The sequence below is a fragment of the Lathyrus oleraceus genome, chromosome 1 (genome assembly GCF_024323335.1).
Source record: "Lathyrus oleraceus cultivar Zhongwan6 chromosome 1, CAAS_Psat_ZW6_1.0, whole genome shotgun sequence".
NCBI classification, from domain to species: domain Eukaryota; kingdom Viridiplantae; phylum Streptophyta; class Magnoliopsida; order Fabales; family Fabaceae; genus Lathyrus; species Lathyrus oleraceus.
Window position 1 is genome coordinate 302933755 of NC_066579.1, and position 17627 is coordinate 302951381.

Consider the following 17627-nt stretch of genomic DNA (forward strand, 5'->3'; position numbering starts at 1 on the left):
CGGCTCGACAGATGGCACAAGTGGTTAGGCAAACCATTCCTGTCCAAGTAGAGATAGGGGCAGCAGAAGATGAGACAGTCCATGAGGGACAAATCCTTAGACCCCAACAAAATCAAGGCGTTGAGTCAGGAGTAGCAGAACGTAACCAGATGGTGTTAGTTAACCGACATGAGGATGCTGATCAAATTGTCGATCAATATCAGCAAGAAGACTTAGCAGTGGAAAATAATTTGACAACTATTGTCGAAAGAATTATGGCTAGGAATGGTATGAGTGCCACATAGCAAAGGCCACTATATGCCTCCCCATTGGATGCATTTATTCTCCAAACCGAGTCACCTAGAGGAACGAGAGTGCCTAAATACACTAAGTTTGGGGGAGAATCTGGTGAGTCGATAATAGAACATATTGCTAGATATTTAAGAGAGTCAGGAGATTTGGCTCACAATGAGTGTTTGAGAGTAAAAAAGTTTCCTTCTTCGTTGACTAAGGCTGCCTTCACATGGTTCACTTCTTTGGCCCCAAATTCGATTGATTCGTGGGCCAAGTTAGAAAAGAAGTTCCATGAACAATTTTACGAAGGGCACTCCAAAATCAGTTTGGCAAAAATGTCTAGCATTAAGAGAAGGTTTGCTGAGAGTATTGACGATTATCTGAATAGATTTAGATCATTAAAGGCCAGGTGCTTTACGCAAGTACCAGAACATGAACTTGTTCAAATGGCTGTTGGGGGTTAGATTATTCCATTAGGAAGAAAATAGACCCAACCTTTGTAAAGAGTATGTCACAATTGGCTGATAGAGTTCGACATCTCGAACGGCTGAGGTTAGAAAAGGTTAGACACAGTAAGGCTAGGAAGGAAAAAATAGCTTTCGTCGATTATAATGCGACATATCCAATCTATGAGGCTGATTATGCCTCATTGACCGAATTAGGAATTGACATGGCTAAGTTAAAGCCAGGATCTGCTTATGAGTGTCGGTCATTACTTCCTGCACAAGGGAAAAATCCTGTCGAGAACAACCCAAAATTCCCTTCAAAAACTTATACATTTGATGTGACAAAGTGTGAGGAAATTTTTGATTTATTAGTTAAAGATGGTCAAATGGTGGTGCCACCTGGTACTAAAATACCACCATTGGAACAAAGACAGAAAAGAGGATTTTGTAAGTATCATAATTATCTTGGTCACAATACCTCTAATTGTTATCTTTTCAGGGATCTGGTTCAGAAAGCAATTCAAGAAGGCAGGCTGAAGTTTGATGGCCGCAAAATGAAGATCGACGTTGACCCTCTCCACCAGGAGGAAGCTCTATTCATTGAGCCAGTAGAGATCAACATGGTCGAGATCACTGAATACGATGAGGCTGACATGTTAGAGGAAATTGGTAAAAGCCCAGATGTCGACATAGCTGAAGTCTATCCAAGGGCTGATGAAGATTTGGTAGATTTCCTGTATCGCTGCAAGAATAAGGGTTCACAAGTCTACTTATGCCCTAGATGTGGCGCTATCACCGACAAAGTTGTTGCTGAAAATTTCCAAAAACTACAATTGGGAAAAAGCAAAGGAAGTGGGCTGAACAGAGCACGCCATAATGAAAGAATCCCAAGGAAAGTTGTGGAAAATGCTCAAGCAAGGCCTAGGAGCTTTGTACCATCGACAAGTGCTCCTAGAGGCACTTGGATCAAGCCTCAGGGAAAATTAGAAACCCCACAAGGTGTTGCTGTTGCCAGAAGAGGTTTAGTAATCAACTACAGGCGTGAGTTCAAGTCTGAGAAAAGGACTCATGTTTCTGAAAATTATTTGGGGAAGAACCCCGTGTCCAGAACTCAATGGTGACGTTTTCAACGTTGCAAGCAGATTAAAAGAGAGGCTGCTAGGGAAATGGCTGAAAAAGGTATGGCTAATAGGGTTGATTCTAGAAAGAGAGTTGTTGTGAGGGTCGACACTGCAGCTAAAGAAAGGATAAGGGAGTATGTCCGTCGACCAAGTGAAAAATGTTCTGATGAGGTTACTAATGACTTCAATTCAGAATCAGAAGCAAGTTTGGATATCTTAGTCAATGTGGTGTCAATTCTACCAGAAGAATACAGTTGCGTTACTGAGGTGAAGGATTTGGTAGATGATGCTGACACTGAAGAAATGGCATTACATAAGCCAAGATGTTACTTTGTGCTAAATGATGGTTCTGTTGAGAGCCGAGAAGCAATTTTTGAGAGACCCACAATGGCTATGAAGAGTCATCTGAAACCTCTATTGATTAGGGCTAAAGTGGAAGGTGTGACTATCAACAAAGTGTTGATAGATTGTGGCACTACTGTTAACATCATGCCACACCATATTTTGAAGAAAATTGGCAAGTATGATATTGATGTTAGATCCAACAACGTAGTCTTATCTGACTACGGGGGAAAAACAAAAGGCACCATGGGTGTGATCATGGTGAACATCACTGTCGGTTCAATCACTAGGTTGACATTGTTCATGGTAATAGATGCCAAGCCAAGTTACAATTTGCTAGTCGGCAGAGAATGGCTCCATGGTGTGGGAGTTGTACCATCTTCAACACATCAGAGATTGGTAATTTGGAGAGAAGATGGAATAGTCAAAAACATTGAAGCTGATCAAGGCTATTTCATGGCTGACGTGAACAATGTCGGCAAGAAGGAATTCGAGAGAAAGTTGGCTAATATTTCTCCTTGTTTACCAGCTGAAGATGTGTATTCTAATCTGAGTGAAGCTTTTGTTTCTCTAACTTTGCACAAAACTCATGGCTTCATTTGGGATGTGGAACGTTTAGAGGAACCACCTTATGCAGAAATCCGACCGACAGGCTAGGGGGATGTCACTGATGATGGCTGAGCTAGAAGCTCTAAAGAGGATTTTGACATACGTTACCGAGAAAAAAATAAAATTGGTCCTAGAGGCTGAAGAAAACATGGTTGTCGAAGCCTATGTTTCAAAGAAAGAAGATATTTTGGCTATTGAGCCAGAGCCTCCAGATAAGTCAGTTGTGACTAAAGGAAACGTCAACATGCAATGTTTAGATTGTATTTATGACGATGAACCTTTAGGGTTTGAAAAAGATCCAAGGGCGCCAGAAGAGATGCGACTACAAGACCCCTTAGAAGAAGTCGACCTTGGCGAAAATGGCGACAAGAGGCCAACATACATCAGCGCCAACATCGACAAAGAGTTAAAATCTGAGGTAATATCTCTACTTAACGAATTTAAGGATTGTTTTGCTTGGGATTATCACGAAATGCCTGGTTTAAGTAGGGATTTGGTAGAGCTAAAACTGCCAATAAAAGCTGGAAGAAAGCCAGTAAAGTAGACGCCTAGGCGTTTCGCACCAGATATCATGGCAAAAATAAAAGCGGAGATAGAAAGGCTCCTCAAAAGCAAGTTTATACAAACTGCAAGGTATGTCGAATGGTTGGCCAATATTGTGCCAGTAATTAAGAAAAATGGGTCTTTACGAGTATGTATTGATTTTAGAGATCTAAATGTTGCTACCCCCAAAGACGAGTATGCCCTGCTCGTAGCAGAAATGTTGGTCGACTCTGCCGCTGGTTTTAAATATTTGAGTATGTTAGATGGTTATTCTGGATATAACCAAATTTTTATTGCAGATGAAGATGTGCCGAAGACGGTGTTTCGATGCCGAGGAGCCTTAGGTACATATTGTCGCAACCTACCTGCGAAAAAAACAACCGGCGAAAAAAGAAATGACAGAAGAGTCGCCACCGTGCGTTATTTATCCCAAAGGAGGGAAAGGAAACGCTCGAAGTAAACCTGGAAAAAGGAAAGGAAAAGACAAGGTCTCACAACCAAATCTTGGGTTCGGGAGTCGATTATGCGAAGGGAAGGTATTAGCACCCCTACACATCCGTAGTACTCTACGGGATCCACTTTTGTTGTTCTTGTCTAAAGGGTGTGGATTTATCTAATGTACTATTTGCTAAAAGAGGGGGTCAAAAGAAAATGACTCGCACAGATATCGCATCTACTTCATACGTATCTCATCTGGATATGAGAATCAGAGTCTTCGTAGCTCGGCTGACCTATGGGTTAAAGAGGAGTGTGCTCGCTAAGACATCGTGTCGTATGCCTACGTATCTCATCTGGAATGAGAATCAGAGCAAGCCGTAGTTCGGCTAACTACGGGTTAAGTTTTGGGATGAACGACGTTACTACGCAATCTACCGGATGCTCGACCTTTGGAGACTTACTCGCCTGTAGTAGAAGGAATAAACGTGTTCTTAGGAGATGAAAAATCAATGAGTTTGTTTGTGTTTTAGGGACGCTCATGCAAAAGGGGTAATGAGGATAAGAACTCATAGCTCTTAACCCTGGATAGGGTGAGCTCATGACAAAAAGTGGGGGTTCAGAAAGGTGGAACCCTCTCCACTAACTGACCGGACAAAATATCTGGGGTTTTTATTCTAACGCATCGACACGTAGTGTGATCTTAAAGAACGACGCACTGAATAACGGGGGATTCACTACTGATCCCTTTTATCCGTCAATTGCCTCTTCATGGAGGTCTTTAGGCAAAAAGTAGTAAAATGCGGGAAAGATAAAGGGGGTTAAGAGATCTACCACACGGATAAAGATCCGAAGCAACAACAAATAAAGAGATAAGAAACCCAAAGATCTCTCAAGCTAGCACCATCAAAGAAAGCGAGTCAGTACAGGTAATCGGAATAAACCTCCAGGTGGTATCCCACAAATAAAGTGGAACACCAGGCAAGCCATCTCTGCAAGAGTCATATGAGCCCTCACAAAACAAAACTCAACAAACAGGTTAGAGAAACAAGATAGGGTAATCAAGAGTTGCCCCCAAATCAAAATGTAACCACATGAGTCATGCCATTAAAATTCACAAAAAGCTCACAAAAAGCAACCAAGGGTAGGAGGCCTAAACCTCTCGTCAAACAAATGCATTAAAAGGGTATAAAAAATTTCAGGTTGGAAGTATAAAGTAGTGGAAATAGGGCATACCTGATTAGGGAGGATCGATTGAAATTGAATGACACGGTTGGGTTTGCAAAGCACTCTTAGGGTTTATATGAGATTGAATTGGTTCTTTGCAGATGAGTTCCCTTCAGTCTCTGGAGGTTGCTCTGGACTCTGTTAGCTCTTCTCTCACTATCTTTTTCCTGCCAGGGTAATAGGAATAGAATGGCCTTTTTTGTTTCACTGAAACTCTGAATTTATAACCTGATTTTCGTGGCTTTGTGGGCTCAAATGAGAGAGGCCCAAGTCCAAAATTTTTCTGTTATATTTTATTTATTTATTTATTTCTTTTTTTCCTTTTTTTTCGTTTTTTTTATTGTATTTTTTTATTGTATTTTTTTTTCAAAACACGTGGGCTTCGCCTAGCGAGCCTGACAATTCAAGAAATTCCTCTGAGCGTAGGTGATTCCGGTGGCTTTTCTTGAGACTCGCTAGGCGACCCATTCTGCTCGCCTAGCGAGCATGACAGCTCATGAACAAACTTTTGCTCCTTCAAGATTAACGTTTTGACTGACGAAGAGACCCCTGTTAGAAGTAACTCAAATCCTTCCCTTGTGTTGACTGATCATCTAAATAGAATCCACAAAGTGTTCTGGATGATGTTCAAGCTTCTTGGAGCTAATCCCGATTGACATGATGAAATGCAATGTATCTAATTCTGATTGATAATGATGAAATGCAATGTGAAATATTAAATGACCTAAAAATGAATGCATGAATGAGGAGGGCAAATTTTGGGGTGTTACAGCTGCATCTATTCAGTCATCAGCTAACCCGAGCAGGATGAAAGCGAACAGCTTATCAGACAAACAGGGTGACTTGTGATTGAATACCAAAGACAGCCCGAAAATTTGCGCTCTGAGAACACCGCAAAGATGCTGAAATACACCGCGCTGTTTATTTCTCTTCCGATCCTCTAGCTGAATCTGAATCAGTCTTCTGACTTAACCTGGAGTTTCGATCCTCTAGCTGAATCTATACTCAATTTAGTCTTCTAGTTGGATGTTAATTTTGATCCTCGGGCTGGATACGGTTTTAATCTTCTAGCTAGATCTTCTTCGATCTTCTAGCTAGATCTTCTTCGATCTTCTGGCTAGATCTTGTTCGATCTTCTGGCTAGATCTTCTTTGTTTCGATTCTCTGGCCGAATCTATTCTCTTTGATTCTCTGGCTGAATCTATTTCCGGTCTTCGGGCTAGACCTGACTTCGATCTTCATGCTAGATCTACTTCGTTTTGATGATAAATTCCCATCATCAGGATCTCGCATCTGAGGCATGCGCTGGTTGAACCTCTTTCGAAATCTACACCCAACCTTCATGTTAGATATACAGCTCCGAGAATACTCCACTTTTGGGCTTCATACATATTCTTCAGGCTAGAACATGCTGTAACGACTCTTCAATTATACTTTTGTTTTTAAATTGCGATCCGCGGGCTGGACCCTCTTGTAGATTGATTTTCTGTTGAACTGTCAATCTACTCCTCTAGCTGGTTTCCTGGGGAAATAACGCTTGTAGGGGATTCTCTGGCTGAATCTTCAAATTGAACCTCAGGCTGGCTCATTGGAAAATGATTCTCAGGCTGAATCTTCGAAATGACCCTCATGCTGGATCACACACACTTGATCCTCTGGCTGAATCTCATGACTTTGGTTGTAAAGCAATTCTTCGGTCTACTTTGAAGAACCTGTTTATCAGCTTATGTGTATGCTTGATATGCATGCAAATGCAAATATTATGCATGGTGTAAAAAGAAATCTGCTTGGGGAAGCAAGCTCCGGTAGGGAACGGATCGCTGTATCAATCCTTGAATGCGCTGTGGGGAACGATCCGTCTGCCGGGACCGGGGAGCCACCGAAAATAAATCGGCTTTTTTCTGGAAAGTTGACCTTGCTAGGGAAGTATCAACTATGATAACTTTCCTTGGCGAGGCTCTGTGAGGAGAGTCTGTGGGGAAAGCACTTCCTGGGGAAATGTCGTAGGAATCGACCCTTGCTGGGGATATGAACTTGCTAATCGTCCTCAGGCTGGGGACTACAACAAATCTGTTAAAAATAATCTACTGGGGAATGGGATGAACACTGGGAACACCACCCTCTTGTCTGTTGGGTATGCAACTACTCCGCTGTTGCTGGGGATACAAGGTGCAACTCTACTGGGGACATGCTCTGCTGAGGAGAGACTTTGTCAACCGCTTGGGGATGAGGATTCATGACTTGGCATCCGGCTCCTGTGACCTGCAATCACACACGTATGCCCCGGGGGAATTACTCGGTTTGAATTCACCGTCCGGGGTTAAGCACATTCAAAGTAATTTTAAATGTTTTCCTGTGCAAATTATCTGTAAGAACCAACACTATGCCCAGATGCAATATGTTTAATCAGGAATTCAGACATCTCTTGTAAACAAACTGATAAATGAAAAAATAAAGAGGCTCTTTAACTGAATTATTCGACTTTTATTGGTTGAAAAATTTGTGCCAGGAATAGGCGAGTACATCAGGAAGCTGATCCCTGAAAAGAGGCGATCGCTATAAATTGAACAAAAGAAACTATCCTAATGGCAATGTGGATACGGGGTCCCACTGAGTTTCGACTCTGCTATGGCTCGTATGACCTCAAGACGCTCTGCTCATCTTGCTTTCTGAAGTGGATGATTAGTCGATCTTTAACCTTCGGAGATTGCCGGATTGAATGAAACGGTGATATAACACGGATGAACTTAGACTGCAGTCATTCGCTTATTCCCTCTTTTGCGTGGACCACCCTTTTGGGTTTTCAATCCACCGGGATACCCTTTTTTTCCTGAGCCTCCCTTTCGGGTTTTCGACTCACCGGGTGTACTCTTTTTTATTTTTATATCCCTAATTTTTGCCCGAACCTCTTTATTTTGTTTTTTTGGTTCGTCGGGACGCCCTTTTTTGCCAGGACTCTTCTTTTTATTATCCAGCGGGTCTATTTTATCCGAAGTATTTTTTAACTGCGTTTGAGTTGACAGGGGATGAGAAGTCTTCGCCATCCATGGTTGTTAGCATCAAAGCTTCGCCAGAGAAAACTCTTTTAACCACATATGAACCCTCATAGTTCGGTGTCCATTTGCCCCTGTGATCTGTGTTGGGAGGGAGAATTCTTTTGAGTACCAATTCACCGACTTGATACTCCCGAGGGCGCACTTTCTGATCAAATGCTCTCTTCATTCGTCTTTGATATAGTTCGCCATGGCATATAGCTGCCAGTCTCTTTTCCTCAACTAGGCTTAGCTGATTGTATTAGGAACGGACCCATTCTACTTCGTCCAGCTTAACATCCAGGGTTTTAATCCATAGGTTGATGGCTTCCCCAAGTCCTAGGATACAAGCTTCGTATTCGACTTCATTGTTGGTGCAGGGGAAAGTTATTCTGGCACAAAATGGCATATGAACCCCCTCCGGCGTGATCAATACTGCACCAACTCCGCGACCATTGACGTTGATCGCCCCATCAAACATCATAATCCATTTGGATTCAGGGTCAGGCCCCTCCTCCGGGAGTGGTTCCTCGCAATCTTTCGGTTTGAGAAACATGATGTCCTCATCAGGAAAGTCGAACCTCATAGGTTGGTAATCATCAATCGGTTGCTCTGCAAGATAGTCTGACAGGACACTTCCTTTGATGGATTTTTGTGAAGTGTATTGGATGTCATACTCCGTCAGTATCATTTGCCACCTAGCAACCCTTCCGGTAAGCGCTGGCTTTTCAAAAATATACTTGACTGGATCCATCTTTGATATCAATAGAGTCGTGTGAGCCAACATATATTGTCTTAGTCGGCGAGCAACCCATGCCAAAGCGCAGCAAGTTTTCTCGAGCAGTGAGTATCTTTGTTCATAGACGGTAAACTTTTTGCTAAGGTAGTGTATTGCATGCTCTTTTCGACCTGACTCGTCACGCTGACCGAGCACACAACCCGTTGACCTTTCTAACACAGTTAAGTACATGATCAATGGTCTTCCCTCTATTAGATCGGGGCTCTTGCAAATACTCTTTTATTCTTTCAAAGGCTTTCTGACAATCATCATTCCAACTGACCTCTTGCTCTTTTCTCAGCATTTTGAACAATGGCTCGCATGTGGCTGTAAGATTAGATATGAACCTTGAAATGTAGTTCAATCTGCCCAGGAAACCACGAACCTCTCTTTCTGTCGTCTTTGGTACCAACGTTGACGGTCTCAATCACCTCCTGATAAGGTGTAATAGTTTGGTCCTCCTGTTTCAACAACCTGGCTAACTCTTCAGGCAATTCACAATCTTCCTCAACCCCTTCTTCGGCTTGATAGATAGGATTGTTGAAGTTATACTTGGCCATAGCAGTGTCGTTAGCAGTGAGATCCGGGTGATCGTCTATGCATGATGGAGGATCATGCGAGATTTTTTTTGGAAAGGAAAGAAAACGAAAAAAAGAAACATTGCCATTTTTTATTGTTTTTCTGTAAAAGTAGAAAATAACTTAAAGAAAGAGAACAAAAAATTGTTTGCAAAAGTTGTCCTTTATTGATGATGAAAATAATTGCGAAATGCGACTAAATGGATGGCCCTACAGATGAGTCATTACACCTTGGGCAAAGTGTAAGACTTTATTATGCATGTAAAAAGGAAAACAATAAAAATTACTCTTTCAGTAGAGTAAACCGGACGACTTTTTCAGACGACCAATTATTGAGCTTTTCTCCCGGGACACACGGTCGAATCCAGCTATCTAAGTCACAGTCGCTGTTAGCCTTGTCTTCATCTGCAACATTGATGATGTGGGGAGAAACCAAACCCCCGCTGGAGAAAGTACCGGCTTCATTCTTCTGAGACTCCAGAGTAAACCCCAATCCAAACTTGTCTTCTTTGATGACTGGCTCCACAAATTTTCCCCAGCCTTGGGCATTACCAGCTTTAACCACTTCAACAGCTTGCTTGTATGAAGAGATAGAAGTCCCGACCTTCTCAGACTTAGGTGAAAAGACAGCTTCGGGCGTGACCTCACTGATGTTTATGGCTTCGAAGCCCTGACACAACATCTCATGCATCTCGCCATCTATCTCCACATACTTAAATGTAGACAGGTGGCTAACAAAAATATCCTGTTCACCACAGACAGTGATGACCTGACCTTCTAGTTCGTACTTGAGCTTCTGGTGGAGGATAGAAGTAACAACACCGGCAGCATGAATCCAGGGCCGACCTAGCAGGCAGCTATAGGCAGGCTGGATATCCATCACATAAAAGGTGCTCTTGACCACCTGCGGTCCAATCTTAACTGGAAACTCAACTTCGCCAAAAACAGCTCTCTTAGAGCCATCAAAAGCTCGCACAACTAAGTTACTTGGCCTCAGGATGATGCCATCGCAATCCAACTTCATTAAGGCTTTCTTTGGAAGAACATTCAGAGAAGAGCCTGTATCAACCAAAACATGGGAAAGCACCACCCCTTTGCATTCCATTGTGATATGCAAGGCTTTATTGTGATTACTGCCCTCAGATGTCAGGTCATAGTCGGTGAAACCTAGCCCATGGCCAGCGTTTACATTTGAAACTACCAACTTCAGCTGGTTAACAATTATCTCTGGTGGAACATAGGCCATATTCAGTACTTTCAACAAGGCTGCTCTGTGAGCCTCAGAGCACATTAATAATGAGAGAATGGAGATCTTTGAGGGTGTCTGATTTAGCTGGTCGACTACCTTGTGGTCACTTTTCTTGATAATCCTCATAAACTCATCCACTTCCTTCTCGAATGCGGTCTTAGGAGGAGCTTCCTCAGTAGTAACCTCTTCGGTGGCTACCTGTTTTCCTTTAGCCTTGGCAGCTGCCTCAGCTTCAGTATTCATGCGCAATGTTGATGGTGCAAACAGGCGTCCACTGCGAGTGAAGCCACCAACTCCTCCAACATTGTCTACAGCGGAGCTACCAATGTCAATGTCTTCCCTGTTAACTTTTTGCCCCCGGCAGTAGATATCAGCCCCATAGTGCCACGGGATAGCACTGTCTTTCTCATACGGAACAGGTCCTGGTACCGTGATGGTGACCGGACTAACCAAATCCGGTTGAGGGTTGTCAGAGTAAATTGTAACTGGTGCTGGACTTTCGATGTTCACCGTTGTTGGTGCTGTACTTTCTGGGAAATATATTGTCGTCGGAGCGGGTCTCTCGGGAACATATATTTCTTCAGGAGTGAAATAAATCGTCACTGTCGACACATCATTCTTCACTGGACGGGTCTGATCAAACTGAAGACAACCTTCATCTACCGGTTGCTGAATACCCCTTCTCAAACTGTCACATCCATTCTCGGCAGCTTGACAATTTCTGCACTCTCCCCCACAGCCCGGGAAAATCCGTCCTTTCAAAAGTCGGTCTTTAACCACCGCTAGTGAAGTCTTCACTTTAGTCACATCAGAAACCAAATTCAAAGTTTCCCCACCATCAACAGCGTTAATCCTCTGCCCGCCGTGGGCTGGCATCGGGTTTTGGATAACATTAGGCACCAGAGAAAAATTGATAGCCTGGGCATCTCTCAAATCTCGTACCTTTAGCTGGAGAGCCTTGCAATTATCTGTAGTATGGCCAGGTACGTTGGAATGAAAAGCACATTTAGCGTTGACATCATAACCTCTAGGCAAATTATTGGGATCGATTGGTGGAGCCAGAGTTCTTAACGTAACCAGAATCAGGTCAATCAGCATGGGGAGTAATACAGAATAAGGCATTGGGGTTGGCTCAATGACCCGGTCCGTCTGCCTTGGACGTTGTGGATAGTGTCTCTGCTGACCCGGATTACCTCCTTGTTGTTGATTGTTGTACGTGGGTTGCTGTTGAGGAGCAGGTGTAGGAATAGTGACTGCGGCCACTTGATCTTGATAATAATTAGGGCGTCCTCTGCCCCTGCCTCTGCCGGCATACACAACGCTTGTCTCGCCTTCTCTTCTTCGCTGACCGTTACCATCAAACGGTTTCTTGGGAGCACTATTGTCTTGAATTCGGCCTATATTCAACAGACTCTCGATTCTTTCTCCAGCAATTACTATCTCTGCAAAGCTGATTGACGGGCAAGCAACCAATCTCTCAATATAATTGCCCTGAAGAGTGTTCATGAACATGTCCGCCATCTCCCTTTCAGACATAGGGGGTTGGACGGACGCAGCAATTTGTCTCCAACGCTGAGCATATTCTCTAAAGGTCTCCTTGGCAGTCTGAGACATTCCTTGCAACAAGGTCCGATTTGGAGCCAGGTCCAAGTTGTATTGATATTGCTTGACAAAAGCCTCCGCCAAGTCTTTCCAGCTCTTGATGGTAGTGCGAGACAAATGAGAATACCATTCACGAGAAGCTCCAGTTAGACTGTCTTCAAAATAGTACATCCACAACTTTTCAGATAAGATTGGAGATGAGTGCGTGGGCAAGAAGCCCCATTGTATTTCTCAAAAGTAGGGGGTTTGAACTTGTGAGGAATCCTTGCTCCCCGAACCATACCAAGATTTGTGACATCAAAACCTAAGGAATTTTGAGACTCCAAAGATTTGAGCTTCTCAGAAAGCTCATTCATACGGCGAGTGGTCTCGTGAGCTTCGTCGTGCAAAGAGAATTGATCATACTGATAGTCTTCAGTAACGGGGCGCCCATTAATCCGAGTTCCTTGATTCACATCGTACCTTCCGCCAATACCATTTCCAACATTCCCCGTATTGCCAACATTACCCGGTTTCCATCAGCATTTGCGTTACCCACATTACCAGTGTTCACAGGGTTATCAGCGTTCCCAGGGTTACCAGAGTTCCCCTCAGCATTTGGTATCTCCACCTCTGGATTGGGCCTCGGTCGCTCAACCAATTCCCTCAGCTTTTCCTGGCCTTCTGCCATACCAGTCATCAATGTCATGAACTGATCCATCCTTTCACGCATATCAGCCAGCTCTTTCTGTACTTGGTCCATCGGTAGTTGCGGACGATTTTCCTTTGTCGGGTACCTGTGGACTCGCTTGGGACCGATAATGCCTGAGACAGGGAATAAACATTAGACACTGCGGTGACACCTGCAAAACAGACAAGGGTTAATATGCATGGTATGCGATGCGCTGCTTATTCAATTTTAAGGCGCCCCCCTTTGAAAGGGAATACCCTGCAAATGAATAAGCATGAGATGTTGGATGCAAATATGCAGATGATGTTATGCAATGCAAAGGCATCTCAATCAGGATTGCTGTATCTGCTTGAACATCTGTCAGGTTGCACTTCCTGGAGAGAAACCCACTGAGGAATATAATACCGGATCGGCAATTCAGCATGAATTCGGGACCGGGAATCATAGAACACAGTTATCAACTCGGAACCCACACATCAGAACCAACGGTCACCAACAAGAACCGAACAATAGTCACCAACAGAACAAGTCACCATCAGTACCTGCAAATGATTCATTCCCGCCCCACTCACGGGTGTAGTCTAGGTCAGGGTAAGGTCAAGAGAAACGCAGGATATACAATCCTTTCAAGAATATCATCATATGCACACCAGGTGTATGCAACGATAATACCCCATCAGAATCTGAACTGCTCGTGATACCATGTTCCGCTAAGTGGCGCCATACCACCCGCTTCCCATGAATCACATTATTCCTAGGTGTCCTAAAGTTCACTCATAGCCTGTGTATTGGGCCTTTTGCCTCTCATAGAACATCTCATCCCAACAAACAGAACCAGCAGATACGGCAATCATATGTACACAATGCAATAAGATAAAGCAGGTAAGTGCTGAAAAATAAATAACTGTACGAAAGAATAAATACCCAATAAACAAGCAACCTACAAAATCTAGGAGGGACTCGCTTAGGGAAATAGGGTCCCCAGCAGAGTCGCTAGCTGTCGCAACCTACCTGCAAAAAAAACAACCGGTGAAAAAAGAAATGACAGAAGAGTCGCCACCGTGCGTTATTTATCCCAAATGAGGGAAAGGAATCACTCGAAGTAAACCTAGAAAAAGGAAAGGAAAAGACAAGGTCTTGCAACCAAATCTTGGGTTTAGGAGTCGATTATGCGAAGGGAAGGTATTAGCACCCCTACACATCCGTAGTACTCTACGGGATCCACTTTTGTTATTCTTGTCTAAAAGGTGTGGGTTTATCTAATGTACTATTTGCCAAAAGAGGGGGTCAAAAGAAAATGACTCGCACGGATATCGCATCTACTGCATACGTATATCATCTGGATATGAGAATCAGAGTCTTCGTAGCTCGGCTGACCTATGGGTTAAAGAGGAGTGTGCTTGCTAAGACATCGCATCTTATGCCTACGTATCTCATCTGGAATGAGAATCAGAGCAAGCCGTAGTTCGGCTAACTACGGGTTAAGTTTTGGGATGAACGACGTTACTACGCAATCTACCGGATGCTCGACCTTTGGAGACTTACTCGCCTGTAGTAGAAGGAGTAAATGTGTTCTTAGGAGAAGAAAAATCAATGAGTTTGTTTGTGTTTTAGGGACGCTCATGCAAAAGGGGTAATGAGGATAAGACCTCATAGCTCTTAACCCTGGACAGGGTGAGCTCATGACAAAAAGTGGGGGTTCAGGAAGGTGAACCCTCTCCACTGACTGACCAGACAAAAGATCTGGGGTTTTTGTTCTAACGCATCGACACGTAGTGTGATCTTAAAGAACGACGCACTGAATAACGGGGGATTGACTATTGATCCCTTTTATCCGTCAATTGCCTCTTCATGGAGGTCTTTAGGCAAAAAGTAGTAAAATGCGGGAAAGATAAAGGGGGTTAAGAGATCTACCACACGGATAAAGATCCTAAGCAACAACAAATAAAGAGATAAGAAACCCAAAGATCTCTCAAGCTAGCACCATCAAAGAAAGCGAGTCAGTACAGGTAATCGGAATAAACCTCCAGGTGGTATCCCACAAATAAAGTGGAACACCAGGCAAGCCATCTCTGCAAGAGTCATATGAGCCCTCACAAAACAAAACTCAACAAACAGGTTAGAGAAACAAGATAGGGTAATCAAGAGTTGCCCCCAAATCAAAATGTAACCACATGAATCATGCCATTAAAATTCACAAAAAGCTCACAAAAAGCAACCAAGGGTAGGAGGCCTAAACCTCTCGTCAAACAAATGCATTAAAAGGGTATCAAAAATTTCAGGTTGGAAGTATAAAGTAGTGGAAATAGGGCATACCTGATTGGGGAGGATCGATTGAAATTGAATGGCACGATTGGGTTTGCAAAGCACTCTTAGGGTTTATATGAGATGGAATTGGTTCTTTGCAGATGAGTTCCCTTCAGTCTCGGGAGGTTGCTCTGGACTCTGTTAGCTCTTCTCTCACTATCTTTTTCCTGCCAGGGTAATAGAAATAGAATGGCCTTTTGTTTCACTGAAACTCTGAATTTATAACCTGATTTTCGTGGCTTTGTGGGCTCAAATGAGAGAGACCCAAGTCCAAAATTTTTCTATTATATTTTATTTATTTATTTATTTATTTATTTCATTTATTTTTTCATTTTTTTTTATTGTATTTTTTTTTTCAAAACACGTGGGTTTCGCCTAGCGAGCCTGACAATTCAAGAAATTCCTCTGAGCGTAGGTGATTCTGGTGGCTTTTCTTGGGACTCGCTAGGCGACCCATTCTGCTCGCCTAGCGAGCATGACAGCTCATGAACAAACTTTTGCTCCTTCAAGATTAACGTTTTGACTGACGAATAGACCCCTGTTGGAAGTAACTCAAGTCCTTCCCTTGTGTTGACTAATCATCTAAATAGAACCCACAAAGTGTCCTGGATGATGTTCAAGCTTCTTGGAGCTAATCCCGATTGACATGATGAAATGCAATGTATCTAATTCTGATTGATAATGATGAAATGCAATGTGAAATGTTAAATGACCTAAAAATGAATGCATGAATGAGGATGCCAAATTTTGGGGTGTTACACATATGAGTGGGTTGTCATGCCATTCGGCCTAAAAAATGCCGGAGCGACATATCAGAGGGTAATGAACTTAGTGTTCCATGATTTTATTGAAGATTTCATGCAAATATACATTGATTATATCGTGATAAAATCAAATTGTCGACTTACTCATGTCGAACATCTCCGAAAGGCCTTTGTAAGAATGAGAAAATATGGATTGAAAATGAATCCATTAAAGTGTGCTTTTTGTGTGCAGGCGAGTGATTTCCTTGGCTTTGAAGTGCATAAAAAAGGTATTGAAGTAAACCAAAGAAAAACAAAAGCCATTATAGACGTCAAGCCTCCATCGACCAAAAATGAACTTCAATCTTTGTTGGGCAAGATAAATTTTCTTAGAAGATTTATATCCAATTTAAGTGGTAAAACTAAAGCTTTTTCACCACTCCTTCGACTGAAGAATGAAGATTTTAAGTGGCAAGAAGAGCATCAAGAGGCTTTCGACAAAATTAAAGAATATTTAACTAAGCCTCCAGTACTGGCCCCTCCTGTTAGGAATATGCCAATGAGGTTGTATATTGCAGCTTCAGAATCGACTATAGGAAGTATGTTAGCCCAAGAGGATGAAAAAAGTGTCGAAAGACCTGTGTATTACCTTAGTCGAATGCTTAATGATCCTGAAACTAGGTATAGTGATATAGAGAAACTATGTTTATGCCTGTATTTTTCTTGTATGAAACTAAAACAATATATTAAGCCCGTTGATGTGTATGTATCTTCTCACTTTGATATTATTAAGCACATGTTGTCTAAACCAATTTTGAATAGTCGAATTGGTAAATGGGCTTTGGCATTAACGGAGTATTCTCTGACTTACGTGCCCTTAAAAGCGATGAAAGGGCAAGTGGTGGCAGATTTCCTAGTCGACCATTCAATGGTCGAATTGCCTCAAAATTATGTAGACACAGTGCCATGGAGATTGTACTTCGATGGTTCAAGACATAAGAACGGATCTGGGATGGGGGGAGTCATAATTTCTCCAGATGGAATTCCAGCAGAGTTCAACTACATAATTGAAGGAGTATGCACAAACAATGAAGCAGAATATGAATCTTTGATCACAGGACTTGAATTTCTGCTGGAATCGGGGGCAAGGAATGTCAAAATTATGGGAGACTTTGAGTTAGTAATTAAACAGGTATCGAAAGAATACAGGTGTGTCAAAGAAAATTTAATCATGTATTTTGTGATTACCATCAGACTACTCAAGAGATTTGACCAAGTAAGCCTCCAACATATACCACGGAAAGAGAATCAGAGAGCAAACGATTTGGCGCAGGAAGCTTCAGTGTATAAAGCGTCGAAAGACTAGAATGAAGAAGAGGTTCAAGTAAGAGAGAAGGTATGAGCAACATTGTTATCACCATCAGATTTGTCGATTATAAAGTTAGGAGCTGTAGATAGATATCATTTTGAAATTCTGACCGTCGACGACCGGGGAGAATATGATTGGCGCAAGCTGTTAGTCAATTATTTATGTAACCCTATAGGGTCAACAGGTTGAAAGGTAAAATATAGGGCCCTCAGCTATGTCCTGGTGAATGATGAATTGTTTAAAAAGACAGCTGAAGGAGGTTTCCTAAAGTGCCTTGGAGAAAGTGAGGCATATGCGGCTGTG

General features: G+C 42.7%; 1 protein-coding gene across 1 annotated transcript; it reads left to right on the forward strand.

The window, feature by feature from the left end:
* The first annotated feature begins 2855 nt into the window (after positions 1–2855).
* Positions 2856–17321, forward strand: LOC127104162 (uncharacterized). Its single transcript, XM_051041367.1, has 3 exons — positions 2856–3209; positions 16410–16519; positions 16637–17321. The coding sequence occupies exons 1-3, from the start codon at positions 2856–2858 to the stop codon at positions 17319–17321; spliced, it is 1149 nt and encodes a 382-aa protein (XP_050897324.1).
* The last annotated feature ends 306 nt before the right edge of the window (positions 17322–17627 follow it).

Bases quoted from the DNA above. Each gene is read 5' to 3' on its own strand.
- LOC127104162 (XM_051041367.1), top strand. From the start codon at position 2,856: ATGGCTGAGCTAGAAGCTCTAAAGAGGATTTTGACATACGTTACCGAG. The intron at 3,210-16,409 runs GTAATATCTCTA...CTTCGACTGAAG, and splicing joins ACAAAGAGTTAAAATCTGAG to AATGAAGATTTTAAGTGGCA. The intron at 16,520-16,636 runs GTTGTATATTGC...TCCTGAAACTAG, and splicing joins GTTAGGAATATGCCAATGAG to GTATAGTGATATAGAGAAAC.